At 41.5% G+C, this 23,610-nt stretch overlaps 1 protein-coding gene across 6 annotated transcripts in view; it reads left to right on the top strand.

The window, feature by feature from the left end:
• The window catches only part of LOC147332468 (neuronal-specific septin-3-like), an 81,184-nt gene extending 59,793 nt beyond the window's left edge, over window positions 1-21,391 (top strand). For all 6 annotated transcript variants that reach the window (XM_086289043.1, XM_086289046.1, XM_086289044.1 and 3 more), the window contains 9 exons: window positions 10,345-10,554; window positions 15,019-15,147; window positions 15,260-15,341; window positions 15,630-15,767; window positions 17,103-17,220; window positions 17,723-17,818; window positions 17,923-18,019; window positions 18,681-18,732; window positions 20,047-21,391. In XM_086289043.1, coding sequence (XP_086145169.1) covers window positions 10,345-10,554; window positions 15,019-15,147; window positions 15,260-15,341; window positions 15,630-15,767; window positions 17,103-17,220; window positions 17,723-17,818; window positions 17,923-18,019; window positions 18,681-18,732; window positions 20,047-20,188 — 1,064 coding nt within the window. In that variant the 3' untranslated portion in view covers window positions 20,189-21,391. The remainder of the gene's footprint in view (window positions 1-10,344; window positions 10,555-15,018; window positions 15,148-15,259; window positions 15,342-15,629; window positions 15,768-17,102; window positions 17,221-17,722; window positions 17,819-17,922; window positions 18,020-18,680; window positions 18,733-20,046) is intronic.
• The last annotated feature ends 2,219 nt before the right edge of the window (window positions 21,392-23,610 follow it).

Here is a 23,610-nt window from a genome sequence, read left to right as displayed (position 1 = left end):
AAATCTTTATTTTGAACATATAAGTAACAAGTGTCAATACGTATTAGGGAATAAAAGACAAACACAATCATTAAAAGCCATCATATTCAAGAGGAAAACAAGAACAAGATGTTGACCATATCCTGGTCAGCCATTCCTACCCCCATCTAACTCATCTTATACATCTGTTTACAGTATACAATCTAATATATGCTATAAATAAATATACCTGCCTAATACATGGATTCATGTTATATTATTTTATTGCTTTTCATACTTTGTCATACTATGTATACATGTGGCTTTTATTGTTACTGTAACAGCATTAAAGTGTTTGTACATCATCCCTGTAATGTTTTTTACTGTTGAAATGTCTGAGGATATCTTATCCAGGCTCTTGACTGTTGCCAAGCATTTCAGTTTAGTTGCTGTGGGATTATTCAGTACTTACAAAAGCTGCTTTAAAAAAACAACAATTTCCTGTGAATTTTTAAAAAAAAGGATAAATGTCATCATATCCCCTGCTCTGTCTGCTTGATTTCTTTGGCTTTATCTAAAACATTTTTACTCTTTTGTTTTTTCTTTTAAATGATTTGCTGTAAAAGCCAATATGATATAAAATTTGCAAAGAGGGGGAAAAGAAATCAGTGAGTCTTGATTTATGGAGGGTACTGATTTGTTAAAGGGACTGAGTGTTAGTAGTTTGACGTAAAGATGAGGAGATAAGGAGTCCAGACAAAGTAATTAGTTTTTTGTTTTTTAATGTGGGACTTGAGGAGAAGCTGGCCTAAAGCCTGCAGAGCTGCAGGCACACGCACACACAGCTCTTCTGTTGTTTCTTTATCGCAGCCACTGACGCTCTGTCTTTGTCCGTTCTCTGCTAACATTTACTTTTTATCGCATTGGAAGTTGTGGGGGTGTTTTTTCCCTTTTATTTGTCAGAGGGAGGGTCGGGGTTATTTGAAGGAAGTGGGCGTGTGGTGTTGCCTTGCGTGCAGAGTCACATGACAGGCATGGGTGGGAGGGGCAGGCAGGGAGCTTCCAGAGCCACAGCAGAGTTTGGCCTCTCACTGGAGCGCTGCACTTCGACAGGGGACAGCTCATACACAAACACTTCACACACGGTGAGTGCTTTGCATACTGGCAGGGTGTGTGTGTGTGTGTGTGTGTGTGTGTGTGTGTGTGTGTGTGTGTTAAAAATCAGTTGGAAGTGGAGGAAGGAAGTTTTGTCCTTTGTTCTCGATTTGTGTGTTTGTCTTCTTAGCAGAAAGAAAACAGTTTGTTTTTGAGTCCAGCTGTTCAAACATGTAATGTTACTGATGTGTTTTAACCAAGCTTAAATATGCACGTGGCTATTAATTTGTTTGTTGTAAAGAAGCATGGCTGTGTATTTCACAGACAGTGCTCAGGATCTCAGGTTGGGATATTTTTCTCATTTTTGTGTGAGCATGCTTTCACGGATAATTACCATTGTTCAGATTTTGCATTTCCTGTCTTTCATCTCCTAAATGTTGTGCATGTCTGCTGTGTGGCACGCTTTGTAATTGATCTCTCTGTGTAATACACACACACAGACTCACACACATGTCTGTTTATGTATCCAGGGGGATGTTCCATCATGTTCAACCCCATTTTTTTCTGTTTAAACTCCCAGTTTTATTTTTGTTTCCTTCCTCCTGACGTTGTCCACACACTGGACTGCTGTTGCTGACAATGACATATTACCAGGCTAAATACGTATGCAGAGTGGACAGTTAGCACCTCACACGTGGTTCGTAGGCTTTGATGTGCTTTTGGAAAGTACAGTGAAGGAATCCTTTTAGGAAAGTAGAACAGGCTAGCCTTGGATTAGTGTTTCTTTATGAGCTCTGTACAGATCAGGTTTCTCTTTCACTACTTTTTCTGCTCTTGTTTAAGCACTGACAAAGTGATAGTGCGAGTTCTTGGCTATGGGGTCATGTGGCAGCAGCTGATGACAACGCTGGGCCTCAGAATTTATCATCCAGGCTTTGTTATCCAAAGTTGACCTGGAGAATACAAGGAATTCCTCTCAGCAGCTAATATCAAACCGGTGGAAACACCAACCGCCCCTCACCTTTTCAGAAAGTCACCCGCCTCTGGTTTGCCTCAGAAACACACACATATGCGCGCACACACACGCAGAGCTGCTGAAAGGAGCTCTGTTGTGGCCCCTGTGCAGAACAGACTGTGGCCTTTCACCACTGTTTAATGGGAAGCTGAAAAGGTCATCGTTACCTTCTGCATCTTGCGTGTCTTTGTCTGTCTGTGCACATCGGGAGTCAAGAAGTTAGATCAGTAAGATTGTGTATCTATTTTGGAATTTAGCATCATGAGTTTGAAATGCAAAACATTTCATGAATGTAACCGGAGCTCTGTAAAATCGATAACATTTCAACTCTGTTGGATTCCCCGGGAGCAGATTCTCTGAATAACTGGTTTGCGTTTTCTAGTACATGTATGTGCGTTAGATGTTCACCACAAGAGAAGAGTGGAAAAAGGGAAACTGTCGTATTTTTGTTGTAACTTGTTGCATATAAATTTTGAGATGATTCAGTCGTCTGCAAGTGTTGATGTTGATAGATTAGCAATGAAGATGTTAAAAGAAGACAATTCTAAACTTACATAACACAATAAGCTCATGTTCCCTTTATAGGGAACGCTTTTAAGGTCTAATGTAACAAGTGTTTGGCTGTCTACACCTACAGTGACCTAGAAGTGTCATGCTGCCACACACGATAAATATACGACTTTAAAATCTTCAAAGGTGAGGAGATGATGGTGATTCACTTGAAATTAACTGAAGTAACATGTAAATATGAACTACTTTGAGTAAGGAGTCACATTTCAAGTTAAACTGACACTGTGACGTCACTTATTGTCCACTACACCCTTAAGCTTTGTATGTGGGTCAAACACAGTCCATAAATACTGCTGCTGAGACTTGGAGAGGACCCAGGTGACAGGCTTCAGCTCGCACACAGGCTGTAGACTGTGTCAGAGGAGTGCTGCTGACAGCATTTTTGATGGAATAGTGAGTTTGTGTTTTCTAAGGATTTGAACACCTTGAGCCTTCTGTCTCAATAGTGAAGGACAGCTGCCCTCTAAGTCCACCTTAAGTCAACTGAGCATTAAAGTAACATTGGTTACCGGTAGTTTGTAGATAATTTGGTATTTATAATTATGTCTGTGCAATGTTAAAAAAGCAGAACTTTTTCAACTGAGTTTGCTGTACTTTTTTTTTTGTTTTTTTTTGTTTAAATAACACTTCTTCTAACTGTTGTTTCTAAGGTGAGGCGTGTGCACGAACAGAGGTCAGATTCCTCAACCCCCTGCCCCTCTAGACCCACACTCACTGTCAGCTAACCATTTCACTGATACACTTTGACCCATTCACTGAGATTACATTGGTTCAGTCCACATGCTCTATTACTGTCAGCAAGTAGCCAATAGGTAATGGATAACTAATGTATTATTTAGCCTAGCCACAAAGACGCTCACAAAACTGACAACTTCCTGATTCATTTTGCTTTCGTGTAAACTCAGAGGGTAAAGTTTAGCAGTTGCTTTAGGGTGGAATATTTTTTTGTAAGGCATGATCTGCTGCAGTGGAATGTATTTCCTTAACTGTAGATGTTTAGTTGAAACTAAATCAGCCTGAGCCTTGAATTGAGTCAATAAGTCTTCTTGCTTGCACTTGGGTGTCCGCACGGTAAATTGAGGCATGCATGCATTTAATAATGTATAGGTGAAACCTTACCTGATGCGCTCAGTGATTTGATTTTTTTTTTTTCCTTTTTTCCTTCTTTTTTCTTTTGGAGCTGCTTGGTGTAAGAATTAGCTGAAGAGCCTAGAAAGACAACAGCTCTCTTGTGCACCACCACAGCTTAGAGGCCGAACACATTCCTCTGGAAGTCTAGACAAACCTGTGGGCTTCTGCTGTCATTACAGTAATTTACATTTCTCTGCTGTCTGCAAAGTAACCCTAGCTGCTGATGCTGCATGCTGCAAATACAAAGTTGTATGTTGTTAAGAGACTGATTATCATTGGTTTTAAGCATCTGCATCATTTCCAGGCAAATAGTGGCAGGTGACATAATCTCTCAGGCACATTTCTCCTGAGAGCTGAACGATGAGTCTGGGAATTCGGCTTTGTTGCAAAAACACTCAGGCTGTTGTGTTATTAAAGTCAGTGTTTGCACTGCCACCAAACCAATTTCCCCTTTTTATTAAAAGGCTTCACTGTCAGAGGGTGGGTAACTGGGTTTGTGTGTTTGTGTGTGTTGTAAACCCATGTGGTCTGGGGGTATCGAATTGATTCAATGCTGGAGGGCTACCGGAACCCCAGTTCAATGTAATTGAATACATTTTTATCGCTTCTACACAAGTTTCTCAGCTGTGTTTGCACCATCTCTTGTGGGAAATCAACCATAAAAAAGGCAGCTTGAGAATCAGTCGTTTTTATCACATTGAATAAAATAAAATTTGAAGCAGCCCGCACGCTCCTCAAGAGGCATCTGGGTTACCATCAAAACAAATCTAGCGGCGTTAAGATGAGACACGACTGCAAACCGCCTTCATCCTGTATGGGAATGTAAATGGAAGACAAACGCAGCAGATGTTTTTAACCAGCCCATAAATAGATTGTTAAAAAGAACAAAGATCTCAAAACCCATTTAGTGGATTAGTAAACCAATGTGTCTTTGACATACAGCTCCAAACAAGCACTTAGATTAACCTGAACTTGTGCATTTTATCGCTTGATGGGATTAATGCCTAGTGGTGGATACTAAATTATTGAGCTGTCATTGCTATGAAACAAATTAAGCCTGCTGTTACGTGGAGCTTGGACACAAACTCTTTCAATTTACCTTTTCAATCAAATATAATTAAGGTTATCTGTAGGAATTCACCAGCTTTGTGTTGGTGTTGATACAATGGATTAAATTAATATATGCGTGGCTGTTCCCTAAATTTTCCTGGATGCAATCAATCTGGATGAAACTTACTGTATAAACTGCCTACAGTTGGGAGTGAAGGGAGGGAGATGGAGCACAACTGAGGAGGAGAGTGGGGATGAATAATTAAATTAAATGCAAAGTGGTGTATAAACACAAGCAAGCAGGAGGTGTGGAGATCTTTCCAAGGATGGGATTTGGAAGCTGTTTCCAGGAATCCACAACATGTGGTCAAAATGCTAATTGATTATTAGAATAAGCCGCCTCAGATGTTTCAGCAGCCAAATCATGGCTAGTTTAACAAAGCAGTTTTCTGCTGTGCTAATGGGATCAGTTAGCCATTTTATCATTATAAACCCACATTGGGTAATACAGTGTAACACAGGGGCGATGCTGGCTGAGAGTTTGTTTTATTAAAAATCATAAATCATTTTGTGATGAATGGACCCATTAGACAGCAAGTGTCATTTACTACATTCTTGATCCGTTTCATGTAACGTTGGATAAAAACAAATCTAATTTCCTTTGAAAAACAGGAGTTTTTGTGACTGTAGGTTTTGAGCAATTGTTTGGATCTTATCATCCGTAGCTTAGTGTTTGTTTAAAGCCTGGCATTTAATCATTCGGTGCAATGCTTTAGTAGAGAAAGCATTTGTGTACGTTATGGCTCATTAAAATAGTAGAAAAACTGTGGAACTGCCTGCATGTTGTATAAAACAGTTGTAAAAGTGAAGCGATGAAGGGAAAGATTTTGTACAATCAGTTTTACAGATGCCCTGAGTGAGTCAGTGTTGCAGATAACAAACACTCCAAGTTTCCATCCTTTTCTCTCTCTGGATTCCTCTAAATTCTACAGAGTTTATTCAAAGGGTCAAACCACAGGTTTGTCATGAGGGGACTAACCTCAGTGCAGCTCTTTCCAACCTAAACTGGGAACATGATCTCTGACCTGCTCACCACCCTGTTGAGATCAACACCCTGGACAGCTAAGCCATGGCTCAGTGGTTCTGGCCACACTGCATCTAAACATAGGCGACAGAGTCACATTTTTCTTCATACTCCTTTGTAGTTTTAGTGCCTTTTGAAAAGACCATCCAGTGAACAGGGAGATGTTTAGCTGGATTCGAATGTATTTGCATCTCAGTTTGGAGGCCTGTGTGTAGTTAGTGAGGAATGCCCCAGGCCCAAAACTGGAATAAATCACAATCTCTGCAATCCACACTTTTTTTTCCTCCCCTCCTTCTCCCCCTCTGCATGCCTTTCTTTGTCCTCCTCTCACTGACCTTATCTTGTTTACCTCCCCCCTACTCAACGACAGCCATCTTCCTTTTTGCTTCTCCTCTGTATCTCATGCCTATCTGCACACGTCTGCCTTTTTTTTTTTTTTTTTTTTCTCTCCACACTTCGGTCTTCTTCTTTTCCTTGTGTCTTGCTGTTTTTCTCTGAAATGCTTTGCTGCAGAGATGAGACTTCTGGCTATATTTACAAAAAAGCAAAGCAATCTGATGCCGCTGGAAGCAATAAAAGAGAAAACCTCTGTAGTGCCTGTAATTGAAAACAGCATCACAGTGAGTCACTCTGCTTTCCAATAGCTAAAATAAATTTTGTTTGTCCATGATGCAGGGGGAGCAGTAGAGCTAAGGAATGGCATGGCAAATGTGCAAGTCATCCAGGGGTGATTTATTACCACTAAGCAAGCAACAATGGAAACTGACATTTTTAAATGACCCTTAATTGTCACTGAAAAACAAATCTGATTCATCCAAACTGTGCTTGTGCTGTTTGATCAGCAACATAAGCAAACCTATTCCACAACTGTCATCGCATTTTCTCTCAAATGTAACTTTTGCATGCCCATTTCCCATCAGACTTGAAACTAGTGGGGGGGAAACATAAAATGCTGAGTTGAGAAGCGGCCCAATATAATTATTCTTAAAAGGCTGTGGCCGGTTGAAGCCATCTGAGAGGCTCATTTAATCCACCTCCAAAGGATTTACACCATCAGTTTGCATGACAACATATTAAAATACCTGAGGTTCCCACAATATGTCATTCCTTACATCCCTATTTGACTCAACAGTAATTTTTTCAGTCAGCCCATTGTGTTTGATAGGTTTGAGGTAATGTCCAACAGCTGTTAAGCCATCAGGGCCAGACATTTCCAGGTGGAGGTAAAAAAAAAAATGTTAACATTTATAAGGCCATTACTGGCTAAAAACCATGACAGAGGGTGAATAAATGGTCAGTGTATCCAGATGCTTTGACACACTTTCTGCACCACTGATACGATGCTTCACTCACCACATCGTAGGGTTTGTAGTTTACCAAAGTTGGCTAAAGGTCTAAAGAGGTGTCCTACCCATGAATGAAGTGATTCATTTTGATTGTAGAGAAGAGTTTGGTTTCCCACGGTAGTGGTTCAAGACTCCTTTTGTGTGGTGTTGTGATGTTTGCCAAGTTGTTTATGGTGTTAAATTCTTCTTTGACTTGAGAAAATCAGTAAATTGGTTTCATGAAGGACAGTTAATCTTTTGAAGAGCCTTTGTGCTCCTGGCTGGGAAACCAGTTAGTTACCACCAACAACTCTTTCTGTCAGTCTCTCATTCACTCTGTATCTTAGCTTTTATAATTCCCACCCACAGTGGAAGATGAGCAAATAGTAACTGAACATTAAACAGAACAGACATGCTGCAGAGGTGCTGAGCATTGTTCTGAAATGAGGCTCATTTCAGGAAGTCCTCAGACCAAATACTGTAATTGATTGTTTCCACAAAGGTTACACAGAACCAAAAACCTCCATAAAACCTACTTTTTCTTCCTGTTTTAAACCCACACTGATCACAAAATGAGAAGTGTGCATACCAAACTGGAGAAAAGTGTTTAAGCTCAGAGGCTGGGAATGAGGACTGTGCTGGGACCGCAGAAGTAAGATCTACAGTTGCAATAAAAAGAACAAATTTCTTTTATCCCGTTTTATGCCCTTCGAAAATGGGTCGATGCTCAGCTCATGGTTGTGCACGAGTCCTGACAGTAAAGCCTTTGGATTAGATTAAACAGGTATCCAAGTAACTGACAATCCACCATCTATTAAATGTTTCAGCTCGAACAAAAGATTAAGCTTGTACAGATGATCTTCTCATCATTATATTTTAGTGCTTTGCAGGTGTAGATGCTGTTGGATGATATGTTAAGTATTCCATCTTGTTCATTTCATGTCTCTTTCCTTTGATGCTTTCCCTGGTATCATGCCTTTGAAGCTCTGTTGTTGGAGCCCTGGTTGCCACAGTGTCCTAACTCCTGCAAACATCTCTGTTTACAGCACAAAGCTGTCGCAGGAAAAAATCAGCAAGGGATTTCAGAGGGAAAATACATGGTGTAGAGAAGAAGAGGATGGAGGTTTTGTATTATCCAGCACATTTAATAACAAAGCTAAAAGCCAAATGAGTAGCAGAAAGGAGGAGGGGCTCAAACAGGAGAGATACAAGAAAACTAAGAGTTGGTGTGCAATAGGCAACACCGATGAGGGAGGATCAGTGTGAGCAGGGAGGAAAGGGTGAGGCTGAGGGGAAAAAGACATGAGCGAAACAGGGGAGGTGTAGAGGGGAGGTGGAGGGCAGTGAGTCGCTGTAAGTTGCTGACTGACTTTTGGAACAGGATGAGGAAGTGGTGAAGAGGCCAGGAGAGCTGCTTCCATAGGTGGGTCTCTATGACACATGGATGCACACACAATGGAGCATATTATAAAAGCAAGACTTAACGTGTTAACATGAGCTAGTTTTGAGTTTCTACAGCACTGCCATTCCTCAGATTTTTCTTCTTCTTCCATTAATCAGTGCAGTGCCAGTTTGAAGTGTGTTGACTTTTCTACCAGCCTGTTGATTTATTTCCCAGAGTGATACGGGTGAACTGGCCTGCTGTCTGGACTACTTTCTCCTTGTAACAGGTCGAGTATTCGCTGGAATCCAAAAGCTGTTAAACTCTTGGCAGGCAGTCCAGGGGCTGATATTTGCATGTGTACGTACAGATCAGCTGTGCGCTCAAACAGAGGAAACTCTGAGTGTGTGAAGTCAAGGCAACCGGCATGTTTAAAGGCACAAAGTCAAGCATGTACTCAGGGCTTTTGTGTGTGTTAGCCAGGTTAGCTGTGGGTGGATCAGGTTTCAACCTCACCAGTCTCACTCTTTTCCACTCTCACATTAGCAGGACAGTAACACTGCACTGTAGAGAGCAAGGGAAAGGGAGGCCTTGCGAGGGGTAGCATGGTACATGGACTGTGTATCTAATGACACACGGACATAAACACTGCCGTCGTGTAAATTTGTCCCATACACAGCTCGAGAGGTACGGTGACTTTGGCATGCGCAGACCTCAGTGAACACATTAAAAGTTTAATATTTCTCTTGTGATTAGACAAACATCTGCAGGCATTTCACAGAAGGACATGAAGTTAATCATTACAAAAACAAAGTGAAGAGATGTCGTTCTGCCAATTTTAAACTACTCTAATTCCACAGAGCGAATTTTCTGATAGTTTTACTTTTGGGTTGATAAACTGTTCTGGCATGAGACTAACCAGGACCTTGAAAGTCAGGAGGTGCTTTTAGTTGTTTTTCTGTCTGTCTTCTAGACAGTCCGCCACATTTGTTCCAGACTGAAATAAACAACAACCATTAGATGGATTATCAGAAACTTTTGTGCAGACATTCACTAGAAGATGGATCCCAGAGCTTTCCTCTAGATATAACAATAACTAATAGCACTTTGTAAACAGTTACAAAGGGCATCACAGGTTGAATAAAACCAAACATTAAAGATGCAATGATGTGCATGGCCACTTGCACAATTAATCAAGTTTCCCCCTATTAGGCAAACACACAGGCCATTTCAGCTATAACTTGGTTTTTTGTGCCATCAACCATCCAAGCTGTTGTTTAACTGGGTGTTCACACGAGTTTTCCCAGTCAGGGATGCATTTTTCTGACACTGCAGGAATCCCCTATCATCTTGTTCAAATGTGTATGTGTGTTATTAACAGATTTTACTGTAGTTTAATTCTACTGATAGCTTTTCTTCTGAACTGCCAGCACCTGAAGAGCTGCTTAGCTGAACTGGTTTGTTCTATAACAGGAAGTTGTCAATCATTACATATTTCAGCACTATGACAGTTTGGTGCAGTACATTACTTCCTCCTATGGATTTCCAAGGAACCAAGAATCTTGAAATTCTTGTAAAAAGTCCTCATTTTGTTTTTTTTTGTTTTTTTAAACCTCTCTATCATTTTACTTGCAGTACCTGTTTTCACAGATGCGTCATTTATCTGTTATTGCTTCTTCCATATTATACTTGTGAGTAACTCAAGCCTTCTCTGTTTCTGTTTGTGTTACATCAGGACCTGAAGTGTTTTCCAGCTACAGCAGCAATACCATGTCTGAGGCGGTGGTGCCTGATGCTATGGTGTCCCCAGCAGTGGGTGGACTGTATGGGGAGAAGGCTGGCGGCCCCATGTTGGACTTCAGCTATGTGGGTATCGATGCCATTCTGGAGCAGATGAGGAGGAAAGCCATGAAGCAGGGTTTTGAGCTCAACATTATGGTTGTGGGTAAGCAGAGCCTGTTTGCACTCACTAAAATTCCCAGATTTGGTTCGCACAGTTGTTGTCGGTCACATAGCATTGCAGTGATCAAATCTTTGGCTGCTTATGCACTCACACATTAAAAGAAATGCATGTGAAGCATTAGAAATAATTCCAGGAGTTGCCTTTGAGTAAGACTTTTGAGCTGGTGCTTCACTGTGGATAACTACTGCTAGCAAATGTTCAGGTTGAAATAATATTTCCCATCTTTACTCAAAAGTGTGGCCTTCTGCAAATAAATGGTTGCATTGATGGTTGTATACACTTAAGTCTCACAATAACCTCAGTTATGTATAACTAGAGCTGAGACTGAGTCATGATGCTTTTCTTTCTAATCAAGTTTAAATATAAGCCTGAAGCTTTTTTCTTTTATTTTGTTTTTTTTAATTGGGCATACTCATCACTGTGATCAGACACCTTTAAAATAGGAGCTAATTACACACCTCAGGATCAAACAGGCCACCATCGAGCCCACCCAATCTCACTGCTTTACGTCTCCTGCATGTCGTCTCCACACATGGTCTGTCTCATCCTCAAATAAAAAAAAATGTGCTTGAAAGCAGCCCCAGGCCTGAGTGGGTAAACACAACTAAACAAAACTGGTTTCCATGGTTTTTTGGGTGTCTTTTTTTTTTTAAATATCAAGGTGAAATTATTTAACTGTATCACAATGTAGGAACAATTGATGGTTTTTGAGAACTGGATAATTGGTTTGGCATCTTTATAACTGATGGTTTTTTACCTGCATAGAGGACTTTATGCTCCCCTCCAAAAATTGTAGCAAAAGTGAAACGAAAATCAACAAAAAAAACGCATTTTCACTGGATTTTCATTATTTTAATTCTCATCTGTTAAACAAATGGAGTGATAATGGACTGATTATAAAACATCAGTCATGCTTAGGCCCAGGTGCAGTAGCTACAATCTAACAGTTTAAAACTAACAGAGCAGGTGGATTTACTTCCTTGTCTATAAAGGAAGAGGACACCCAGGGGGAAACCCCTACATCCAAACAGGATAGCGAGACGATAGAAAGAGAACAAATTTTTTGGTAAGATAATGAATTGTGATAACTTTGAGTGTCATTTTTAAAAAATTTCCTTCCAGCTTGTTTGCTTTTTCTTGTGAAAATGTTTGCTGCCAGACACAATTTAACAGTTTAAAAAGCATCTGTACGACTTTGACCTCATACAGAAAGCACTTGTGGGATTTTGGCACCACCTCACTGTTTTGTGATGGTTGTTAGCGGTAGGATGATGGATGCAGACACTTTGGAGAAAGCAGCTGTTGGAGCAAGTTTGGACACGGCTCACAGTGGCATTAGTACTGCCAAAGCACTGTAGCAGATAAAATGCTAATTTCCACGTGGACTTTTGAGTCCTTTAACTTCCAGCTGTTGAGCTTCATATTTGTTCTGTGAATCCGTGTTTGCGTGGAGTGTGTGCTGCTGTGCATGCGAGTGCATATCCATAAATCAAAGTTCTGAATGTTGACTTAACCTGAGGTTGAACTTTGAATGGTCATTTCCCAGTGGGCCCCTCCAAACAGCTCTTCATTAACCCGTGGTGATGTTAGCATGAGGTCCAAGGGTCACAGGGGGTCTCATCCATATAGACAGACAGCTGATAAATTAAGTCTGTTTCAATTTGCCCGGATGGGGGAGCATTTTATCCTCTTACTGTAGCAAAACAAGAGCATCGGTGTTGTTATCTGATCAGAAAGTGTCTTGAACTGGTAGTTATAAGATTACCCATATGGAAAAGATATATATAAATATTATAAAGTTTGTATCTGTCTTGTGTGAAACTTGTATGAAAAGCATATAAGTGTGAAAACAGATATAAGATCCCTTGAAAAATTATATAATGAAACTTGTATGTTTTGGATACTTACTAAAACAATGTATGAAAGTAATGCGAAAGTGGCCACTTTCATGAGTAAATCATGTAAGCCTTATATGATTTACTCATGAAAGTGGCCACTTTCATGAGTAATCACATATAAGTTTTTACTATTTCTTTTCCGTATGGGTAAAGGAGTTACATTTGTGTATTTCTGGGTGTGGCTGTTGCAGTCATGCTATTTCCCCTGCTGTTATTTTGAGTGGCTCATAAGTGCCATATGTCGTATTAGCATTTTAGGGCTATTAAAAAAAAGCTTTAGTGTTTCATATGCTGCTGCCTCCACAGGATACCAAAGTAAAACTAACCTCCATCCAAAACAGCATCACCATTCACAGTTAATTTACTAGTGAACACTCCCTTTGCTCATTTTATTTTATTTTTTTCAGTTCAGTCTCTGCTTGTCATCTAGCCCCAGCCTTTCCTGTGCCATTTTTCCCAGAGGTTGATGTTGCGGTTGTGGTGGCCCACAATGTCATTAAGCTGCTTCCCAAGAAGAATTCCCGCAGTCAAACATACTCCAAATTAGAGCTGGGCGATATGAGATTTTTTCATATCACGATATGTTTTTTTCATTTCAGGCGATAACGATATCTATCACGATATAAGCCAAATAACTTGTAAGAATTTGTAAGATTTAAATGTGCTGTTGCTCACAAGTAAAATGTGAAATAATCAGCAGCTTGTTTTTATTTAAATATTTATTTCCCATAATAAGTTCAACAGGGTAGATGTACTTAAGGAACATGAGACTTTTTCAGATAAATAAAGGCAAATATTGCAAACTACACAAAAGGCAGCCGCTAAAGTGTTTAAGTTTCAAAATGGAACAAACAAAACAGACTACTAAATTGTCAATTCCACTTAGAAACAAAATATTAATTCTAAAAATAAATCTTAGTTTGTTTTACAGAAGAACAGACAAAACTGACTAACTTTTGTCAATATCAAATAAACTGAGAACCAAAAGGAAATTCTCAATCTCTCCTTGTTGTATAGCTGAGCTTTTCAAACAGTTTTAACAGTTACTTTAGTCTGACAAAAGCCGAATGACGAATTAGCGCTTCCAGTCAGAGACTGAGGCTACGTCCACACGTACACGGGTATCTTTGAAAACTGAGATTTTCCGTTTCCGTTTTAAAAAATAATCCCGTCCACACATAAAGGCAGAAATGAAGGAAAACGCTGCTATGAACATGCCAAAGCAGCAGGTGGCGCTAGATTCCTAACCGTGCAGAAATGTTGGCCAATCAGAAGTCTAGAAGCCTCGGTGGGAAAAAGTAAACAAAGCTGGGGCATAGAAGCAGAACCGAGTCGTATGTGTGGACGGACAGTAACTGTGTGTATATGTAAGCATTTAAACACTGCAGAGAGTAGAATTAACAGTAACAGTATTGTAGAAATTCATTTCACCGAAACAATAACGTGGCGCACAGTGTGACGCATGCACCAGTTTATTGTATTTCCAGACTTGTTTTCGGCACAATTTACAGTGCACGCTACTCTGTTTTTTGTCAGACTTGAAATAGCCGAAATACCTTCACACTACGGAACTTCTATGGCTCTTCCGTTCGACAATCTCTCCGGCATTGGAACCATCATCTGTTTTCTCTTCGGTCACACTCGGTTGATTTTTCTAGTCGGCACACTCATTTCCTCCATTACCCGCTGGCTGCTTCCCAAACAAACACACGTGCGGCTTGGCACTTGTGCTGTACGTAACAAGTCACGCGACGTGACGCTGCGGCTGTGATTGGTTCAGCTCTGCGCTACTTAATTTGGATTGGCTGACCTTTTTTTTTTTTTTTTTTTTTAAGAGGACAAGAGCGGCGAGGTCTATCGCGATAGCTTAATTTCTCTATCGAGTAAAAGTTATATCGCGATACATATCGTTATCGTTCTATCGCCCAGCTCTACTCCAAATAAACAGTCATGGATTTCAGCTTTAGACACTAGATCTCGTTCTGCTAGGAAACTCTAACCAGAACCTGCAGCAGGTGGACAAATCAGCCAAACTCATCGAGGCTGCAGAGCAAAACGGGGACTACTATCACAAGCTGCAATTACAACGGAGGGACTGGATCTCATCCCACATCCACGGGATGAGACTTGTTGAGAGAGGCAGCTGAGAGAAAGGAGCTGGAGAAATTAGACAGGGGAAACGCCCAAACTCTTGTGCACATGCAATCGTTGGAGACTTGTATAGCAGATGACAAAAGACAACCATAGGCATAGCAGTTGTGGCTGTTGCTTGTCCTGTCCTGCTGTTGGCTCATTGCAGCTGCCCCTTTTTCTCATCACTTACTGCATATGAAGTAAACTGGTGTGCTTTGTTGGCAGTGTTTGAGCAGACAGGTGTCACAGCTTCTGAAATTGTTGGAGTGAAGCAGGGTCATTTTATAGAATCTTGTTTGGCTTTATTATGGCACCATTGTGTAAACCGTTGGCTCCCCACTGTGTAAGCAGTCACTGTCGAAGTGTTTTTTTTTCTCATTGCCTGTCATTTTTTTGTTTATTTTTTTGCTTACAGGACAAAGCGGCCTGGGAAAGTCTACTCTGATGAACACGCTGTTCAAGTCTAAAGTCAGCCGTAAGTCTGTGCTGGCTACAGCCCAGGAGAAGATTCCCAAAACAGTGGAAATCAAGTCCATCAGTCACGGTACAACTCATGACAACTGGCTTATGCCCATCTGCATTCTCACTGCTTGTCTGTGTTACAGCAGTTTGCTGCTGTGCTGGCTCACAGTGTTCTTATGTGCTTTTGTTTGCAGACATCGAGGAGAAGGGTGTAAGAATGAAGCTGACAGTCATTGACACACCAGGCTTTGGAGACCAGATCAACAATGAGAACTGGTAGGCTACAACTTAACGTTGCTGCAACAACCATATAAGCATTATAAGAGTTCATAATGACAAGAGTTTCTAACCAGATGTCCTCCCCTTTATTCTTGCTTTTCCTGCTTTCTTACTTTACCTGATCTCTATCATTGTCCTTCCTCCTCTTCTTTGTCTCCCTGAGCCCCTCCTCTTCCTCCTTTTACTGATCTGTCCCTTGTCTTCCTTTTCCACCCCCTTACCCTTCTTTCCCCTCCCTCTTCTCTCCTTCTCCCTCTTCAATTATCTTTCTCCACCATGGCATAGCTGGCAGCCCATCATGAAGTTCATTAATGATCAGTACGAGGCGTACCTGCAGGAGGAAATCAATATCAACAGGAAGAAAAGGATCCCAGACTCCAGAGTCCACTGCTGCATATACTTCATCCCCCCAACTGGACATTGGTAATGACACACCACAGTCGTAGTTTTAAATCTCAAAAAGACACATCTAAAAAAACATCAGTGCTGATTCCTGTCACACAAGCTGTTCTTTATGCTCTGTAGTTTTCTTGTAAACAGACATTGTGTTTTCTAAAAGTCTGACTTGGTGACAATACGAAACAATTACATCAACTGGAATTTAAATAACTGCTGTTGTTACAGACAGCAACGCTGTGCTTTGCCTGTGCATGTCAGCATATATTGGTATAGGCTGTCTTTGTTCTTAACTTTTTAAATGTGAAGCAGATCTCTCTGCCTTGTTACCCCCTCTTATTGAACACACACAAGGACTCTCTATCCGGCCCACACACTCTGGAGACATGGGCTGCTCTCGCCAGGCCCCGAAGCAGCTCAGTATCCTAAGTTTTTCCCTGGACCTCTCACAGGCCCACACATCTGGCTCTCATCGAACCGTCCGGTTTACTCTCCCTCTCAGCGCTCTCTTGGTTCAGACCTGCACCGATCGGAGCTCAGGGGGTCTGGGTATACTAGCAGAAGGAATTAGGCGTTCGGTGAACACATGATAATTCACCATGCAGCTCATAGTTTCTTTTATATTCCTATTTTTTCATTGGTGTAACTCGAGTCGAGTGCAGCGACTGGTCTTGGGAAAATGTTGAAGCAGCTGTGGACTGTCATCCCCTTTGGAGCACGCACACAAAGACACAACTGATAACAGAGCAAATGCTGCACCTCTATTAATTTTTGTCTCATGGCATGTCTTTACTCAGGCAGGGGCCTGGTGTGAATGCCCCACCCCCCCCCCCCCCCCCGTCTCCAGCAAGCAGCGTTTCATGTTGATCCAACACTGCAGATGTCACATGGCCCGGACAGCAGCTGCTCCAGGCTTGCCTTAAAAAGCCTAATGGGGGAGAGGCAGGAAGGACGCAAGAGACAGAGACTCTGTGTGTGTCTGGGTGCATGCAATCAATTCTGCACTTTTGTCTTTCTCAGCGTGCTCTTTCTCGAGTGCACAAGCCTTGTTGTTGACAACGAGCAGCCTGTGTGAAAGAGTCGTTAGCCAGGCCAGAATCCGCTGCTCTAACCACATGCAGATGCTTTCTCAAACTGCGGGAAAGGCCTTAGCTGCTTCCCCTAACTGTATCAAGCAGATGTTCACATACTCTGTGTAATGATGGGTGCATGATAAGAAGTTGGAACTGTAAATGTTCCTCCATCTGGGACGTTTCTTAGGAACATCTGCCCTCTGGTGCGAGAGCTTTGCGTTACAATTTCCTGTGCTTTTGTTCTTAAATCTAATGTCTTCCTCCCGGTTCTCTCATGTTGTCTCCTCAGTCTTCGGCCTCTTGATGTCGAATTCATGAGACGTCTGAGTAAAGTGGTCAACATCGTCCCAGTCATTGCCAAGGCAGATACACTCACGCTGGAGGAGAGAGACTTCTTCAAAAAGAAGGTAACATCTATTAGATTTTAGTGGCATTGCAACTTCTCTGAAGTATCCCTATATTCTTTTACCCTTTTGCTCTCTGCTTGCCTTTACTTTTTTTTAAACAGCTGACCCCTTTATGAGGTTTTTATTGGCTTTGTTTTCAAGGATCTCAGGATTTCCCTTTCCCTCATTAACACACTCTGTGTGCACACAGGTTTAGGCGTACATCCTGTGAGGGTTTTGCGTTTTGTTTGTTGCAGTTAGCGACTAAGCCCAAACTTTTGGCATAGATTAGCGTTAATGCAACCTTAATCTGCATCCTGTGCATATTTAGGTACAATTGTTTGATCTCTCAGAAGGATACATCAAGAACAGCCGCCTAATTAGTCCAGAGATTAAGAGACTTGTGGTGGGTTAAAGATTTGGGGTGTGTGTGTGTGTGTGTGTGTGTGTGTGTGTGTGTGTGTGTGTGTGTGTGTGTGTGTGTGTGTGTGTGTGTGTGTGTATCTGAACATGCTCTAACCAGATCAGGGAAGAGCTGCGAGCCAATGGGATTGACGTATACCCACAGAAGGAATTTGATGAGGATGCAGAGGACCGAATGATCAATGAAAAGATCAGGGTAAGGGCAGCAGCATCACCAAGCAGGACTTTGGGCTCTATCTGAAATCCATTCTGTAAGGATTTCTAACTCTAATAGCCGTTTACTTTTAACCTTTTGAACAGGAGATGATCCCATTTGCTGTGGTGGGAAGTGATCAGGAGTACCAGGTCAACGGCAGGAGGTTGCTGGGGAGGAAGACCAAGTGGGGAACCATTGAAGGTACAACTCTCGTTTGTATTTATATTAATGATGCACTTTTAGCAAAAAAGAAAAGGGGGGAAAAAAGAAGGGAGGGTTTCTGGGAGTCAGCTGGTCACAGAGTGTCAACAATGCTCCATTCAGCTCTCCAGACAGCAGTCGTGTGCCATGTAGCTGACTCAGGCCTCCACCAGACAGTCGCTATGAAGACGCCTGATTGTTTACTTGGTGTCCCAACCTCTCTCATTCCCATACAAAGAGTATGTCTGCTGAATCCTCACATTGGATATGCACTGAGCAGAGAAAATGTGTAAGTTTAGTCATTTTTAATTCCAGTTTATGTTAGCTACTCCAGACAGGAGGCCCCACCCCTTTATCAAGTGCCTCATAAAGGAAGTTTAATTTCCTGCAGAGTGTGCCTGTGCTGACACACACAGGCACACATCATTGGGAAATTCTGATGCAGTTAATCTCCTCAGAAAATACTCAAAGTGGATGAAAGCTGCAGCAGGTGAGGGCAAGATGGCCTGCTGCATGGAGCCATCACACTAGGATCACTGACTCCACCTGCTGGACTCTTAAAGAATCTCAGCACCAGCTATTCATGAAGCTTCTGCAGCCTGTTAGCACCTGTTTTAACTCCCGTTTGATCATTTCTAACTCAAAGCTTCTCTCTCTGCAGTTGAGAACATAGCCCACTGTGAGTTTGCCTATTTACGGGATCTCCTCATCAGGTGAGTGCATGTTGTCTACTAGTCTGCAAGTCCACAGGTTTATGCCAGATGAGGATCTGGCACAGATTCATCATAAATAAAGGGATTTTTGTAATTTTAGACACAGAGAGGGAGACTCAATCTGCATGTGGTTGATCAGTCTCATGAATCACATGTGTCACATGTATGTAGTAGCAATAGGAATGAATATGTAAGTGTTTTTAATAGAGCTGCCAGTGTTAATGCGTTAACACGGATTTATCCATCATCCCACAATTAACCCATCTGGAGCGCAAAATGACGCAAAATCCCTGAAATGTCTCTGTCAACGCAATTCGGGCAGTTTGTCCAAAGTTTGTCCATTCTGCGCTCCTGATTGGTTAATGGCGTAAAAAAATTTTAATCGCAGTGATCGTGATGATGCGTTAACATTGACAAGAGGCGTCCTGCTTCAGTGAATCCACCTGTTTTATAGTGATCACAGTCCCAGTGCAGTAAAAGCAGAAATGCAAATTTGCAGAGGGAAAAACTGATATGAGACATGTTTACAGGCACAAAGTGCAAAAAAAAACCATGAGCTGTTGTCTGTAAAGACAGCTGGAGTGATTCAAGTCAGACACACACAACAGTTAAAGACACGGTTTGAGCGGTTTCTGTCTGACACTGCAAGTGTGCTGGTAGTTCACAGGTACATGCTGGATCAAGGTGGATTCAAAACCGTTTGAGGTTATTGTAAGGCAAAATAAAGGACACAAAGGAGCAGGAGGATGTGTCCAGTCAGCATGTTAAAGTAAATGTAGTTTTTATTTTCAAACTCGAGATAAAGTGACCATAGTTTCCTGTCGTGCGCTCGAACATTGCAGTTCTTAGGATGAGTGAAACGTAGAGAATTGGTTTCACTGTCTCTATATACCATGTAGAAATGGTCTGTAGTTGTGTTTTTCGGTGTTTTAGGTAGTGTGTTTGTGTTCAAGAATGAGACTGCTTCAGTTTGTTAATATAAATTTTGACCAGCTCATCATCTGAAACTGCAAATCCAGATTCAGTTTATATAGAACAGAATAAAATTGCCCTTGAATACATCGAGAAACACCATTGGAAACTTCAGTTTTTCAAGTTTTTGAGATCCTCGTTCATTTAAACAACTTCTCAGTGTGTGAACGAGCCTCTTTAAAAATCCATATATACAAAGGTGTGTGTTTTTTACAGCAGTAATTATCTGTCCACACTTTGTACCCTAAATTTTAAGGTGGTTGAGTAGAAAATGTAAAAACTGTGATGGTTTGAGATGGACGGACACTTCTGTGATGCCACAGTGTGTGTTTTTGTTTGTAGGACCCACATGCAGAACATTAAGGACATCACCAGCAGCATCCACTATGAAATGTATCGCGTGAGGCGCCTCAACGAGAATAACACGATGGTGGCTCATGCCAACGGTATCCCAGAACATCATCTCACCGCCCACGAGATGTAGACGCCGCCTGCCGCCATCACAGCGTAACTCGTTTGTTCTGAGACTCTGATGTTCAGCAACAGTCCTTCAACTTCACTCCAACCCACTCCACTCCAAACCTCCTGCCCCACCTCACAGGGTGCGAAAAACTCAAACGCCTGCCAGAGGGACTTCATTATCGGTGACTTTTGGTGGCTGAATGGACGGTTTATGTCAGTTTATTGCTTCATGAATAAATCCCCTCAGTATCGCTGACCGAGAGAGGGATTTTTACCTGCTTACAGTTAATATTTGTGGTGCCAAAATTTCAGCTTCCACCAAACCGAACGAACTGACACTGAAGTGCCTTAAAACGTAACATATTAAACTCGTCCACTTTTCTTTTTGCAGATTTTGGTGTTTTGTTTTTAGCAGCGCCTGTAGGAATGTGGGCCACAGTTTTGTTTTTTCCTCTAAGCACACACTTATAGCGACGTGTGAAAAGTGATGATACTTGCACTTGATCACTGCATAAAGCATGTTGGAGAAGGGCCAGGCAGCGCTTTGCCAACATGTAACACACAGTAATGTAAAGTGTGAGCAGTGCAGCTTCACTCAGCTCTCTCCCCCTTAGTTAACCCCTCCCCCCCCACTCCCAAAAAAGGGTTATCAGAGAGCACCTCATACGCTTGACTTAACTTTTCTGTCGCAGCTCGTGTTTCTCTTTAAAAGTTGTTTTTAATTCCCACTTATAAATGTCATTGTTTATGAATAGAAATATCTTAAGAGTGATTTAAGATGATAAAGTATTTATGCACGATATAAAATGTGAACGCCGTCAGTTGTAGTCCATATATTCAGATTAGTAACACACACACTTCCCCTGCTTTGGGCCCGTCATGGCGCCTTATTTATTGGAGGGTTTTTGTGCTTTTTCATAGCATGTTGGCCAAAACTGGAAAGAGAGCACGGTTGTTGGTGCCAGGCTGACTACATTTCGACGTTATCCAGTCCCCTTAAATTCTTCTTTTTTTTTAATCTAGTCTTCCACTGACCAGCCCACTTTGTTTTTCCTCCCATCATGTACCGAGGATCTTTCTTTCATCCACATATTACTTCCTAAGCTCTCACTGTCATGCTCTGTCCTGTATATTCGTCTGTGTTCTGATACATTTTTGTACTTGTATTATTGATAACAAATTTTCTTTTATCTTATTTGAAAGAAATAAAGATTGAAGTTGTAAATATTGTTTTTTTTCTTATATTTTTACAATGCCTAGAAGAAGTCCAGTCAGCGAAAGAAGTCACTCCTTAACGTTTAAATGTATACACTGATGACATTTTAGATAATTTTCTCCCACAATGGCTTTTCCATAGCATTTAATTGCAGGTGTAATTCACTTACTGGAGCACTTTAATTGCCGTGTCATTAAACTTCTTCTTGATTAGCCCCTGAAATCAATATGGCTGCCTACTAGGTCAGTGCAAAGCTGATTAGTGCTAATTACTTGAACGCATGAGTGCATCTTTTCTTCCTCGGCACGACATTGGAGAAGGCGAGACCTTCGGGATCAGTGAGGGTATGTGCAGACGTCAGCGCCCTGAGGTATTGAAGCAGCAAGAGAATGTAAATGCGGCAAACAGACTCGTGTCAAGTAAAATATTTACTTTGATTCCTTTTGAAGGACTTGACGCCAGTGGAATCGGCCCAGAGGGAACTTCAGTGACTCTCAGGTCTAAACTGAAGCTTCATTTGCAGCTCATCAGCTGTGACAGCTTGGAATATGCCTGTGTCATCAGTTGATGAACCTAGACCTTCGGTCCCATGGAAGACACTATTTCCTTAGTTAAAGCCAAGAGGTGACTTTTTTTTGGCCAGCCGCTGTGGTTCAAAGACAGATGGGTGCTGATCTAAGAGTGCTGGGTGAAGGCTCCAGGAAGAAGTAGTGCAGTGGCCACAGAGAGGCTACAAGAAAAATGTGAAGAGCTCAAGCAAAATACAGACAATCTGTTTAAGTTAACAGACTTATCAATACTATAACTCTTGTTATAGTATCAGATCCCCAGCCATCAGATGTGGCTGGGGATCTGATGGATTTTAATTCAGTATTTGATTGAACAACAGGTCTTTGGTGGTCTTCAGTATGCTGAGAGCAAGTAGAGAATAAATGTAATAACAGATTTAACACTTTTTGTTTTGGTTTTTTTGTTGTAAATGTCCAGTTTTAGGATCACATATTGATGCTTATAGAACAATGAAAAAGTTTGCAGCCAACAGGGGGGAAAAAAATCAAGGAATCTAAACACAGCGCAAAAAATAAGGAAATTTGTGTCTTTGTTCTAACAATGCTTCCTGGCAATAAATCTTACACTCTGGGAAAGCCTGTTTATTTCCCCGTAAGTGTTGCCACATTTATAAGGAAAATGCATTTGTGGGTTACACCCATGGAAAAATCTGCCAAATCTTCTCTTGCCAAACAGCTTATTCTGCTACTAACTCTTGTTTGGTGTAGTTTATTGCATGTGAGGATCGAAGTCTGACAAAACAAGACATCTTGGAAATTTAACAAGTTATTCAGTTAACAGAGATGCCTCAGTAACATGTGGAAGAACCATACATGCCCACAGCAGCCTCCTACCTCTGCCTCATGCCGGTCAGCAGCTTGGTCATACACTGCTGTGGGATGGCTTCTTCAACCAGGATGGCATGAGCGGTACAGTCCTAGACTGTGGAGATTTGAAGCCTTTAATGATAACTCGTTCTTCCAGTAAGGAAGTTGCAGCATCTCTCCATCACACTGCCTACACCAAAAACTGTTACCTATCTGTGCACAGTTGGCAATCTTCACACTTAGGCTACGTTCACACTGCAGGTGTTAATGCTCAATTCCGATTTTTTGATCAAATCCGATTTTTGTGTCTGCTTGTTCACACTACAAATAAAATGCGACAGCAAACGCGCTCTAGTGTGAACGCTCAAAGCGGCCCGCATGCGCAAAAGAAGACGTCACACACAACACGCTCTGTACACCCAGAGCAAACCATATTGTTTGACTGATGGGCCTTAATATAAAGACTTCGGACTTTAGAATTAAACTAATCAGATTATACAGTACATAAAATATACGTGAAAGTAAAATGTTCACGTTTCCCCAACGTTGTCTTCCCAACAGTTTCACTAACATCTACACTTATTGGCCAGGAAGCGTTCGCGATGTCTTCTCCAGAACTGATAATTGGCGTCTGTCTTGTGTCAGTGACGTAAAAGACGGATTTAATGCGACATGACCGTTCAAACAGCAGTCGCTTTCTAAAACATCGGATATGTATCGGAATCAGTACCACATACGAAAGTGACCCAGATCGGATTTGAAAATATCGAATTTGTGCCGTTCACACTGTCATACCATGATCGGATATGGGTCGCATAGGGTCCAAAAAATCGGATTTGATGCGCTTTTGCC

Source organism: Aulonocara sp. 'chitande type north' Nkhata Bay, linkage group LG4, assembly GCF_057382095.1.
Source record: "Aulonocara sp. 'chitande type north' Nkhata Bay isolate Kocher_YH1m ecotype deep benthic linkage group LG4, A_spYH_male_GT1.1, whole genome shotgun sequence".
Classification (NCBI taxonomy): domain Eukaryota; kingdom Metazoa; phylum Chordata; class Actinopteri; order Cichliformes; family Cichlidae; genus Aulonocara; species Aulonocara sp. 'chitande type north' Nkhata Bay.
Note: the sequence above shows the minus strand (reverse complement) of the source record. Positions and strands in the feature narration are given on the sequence as shown.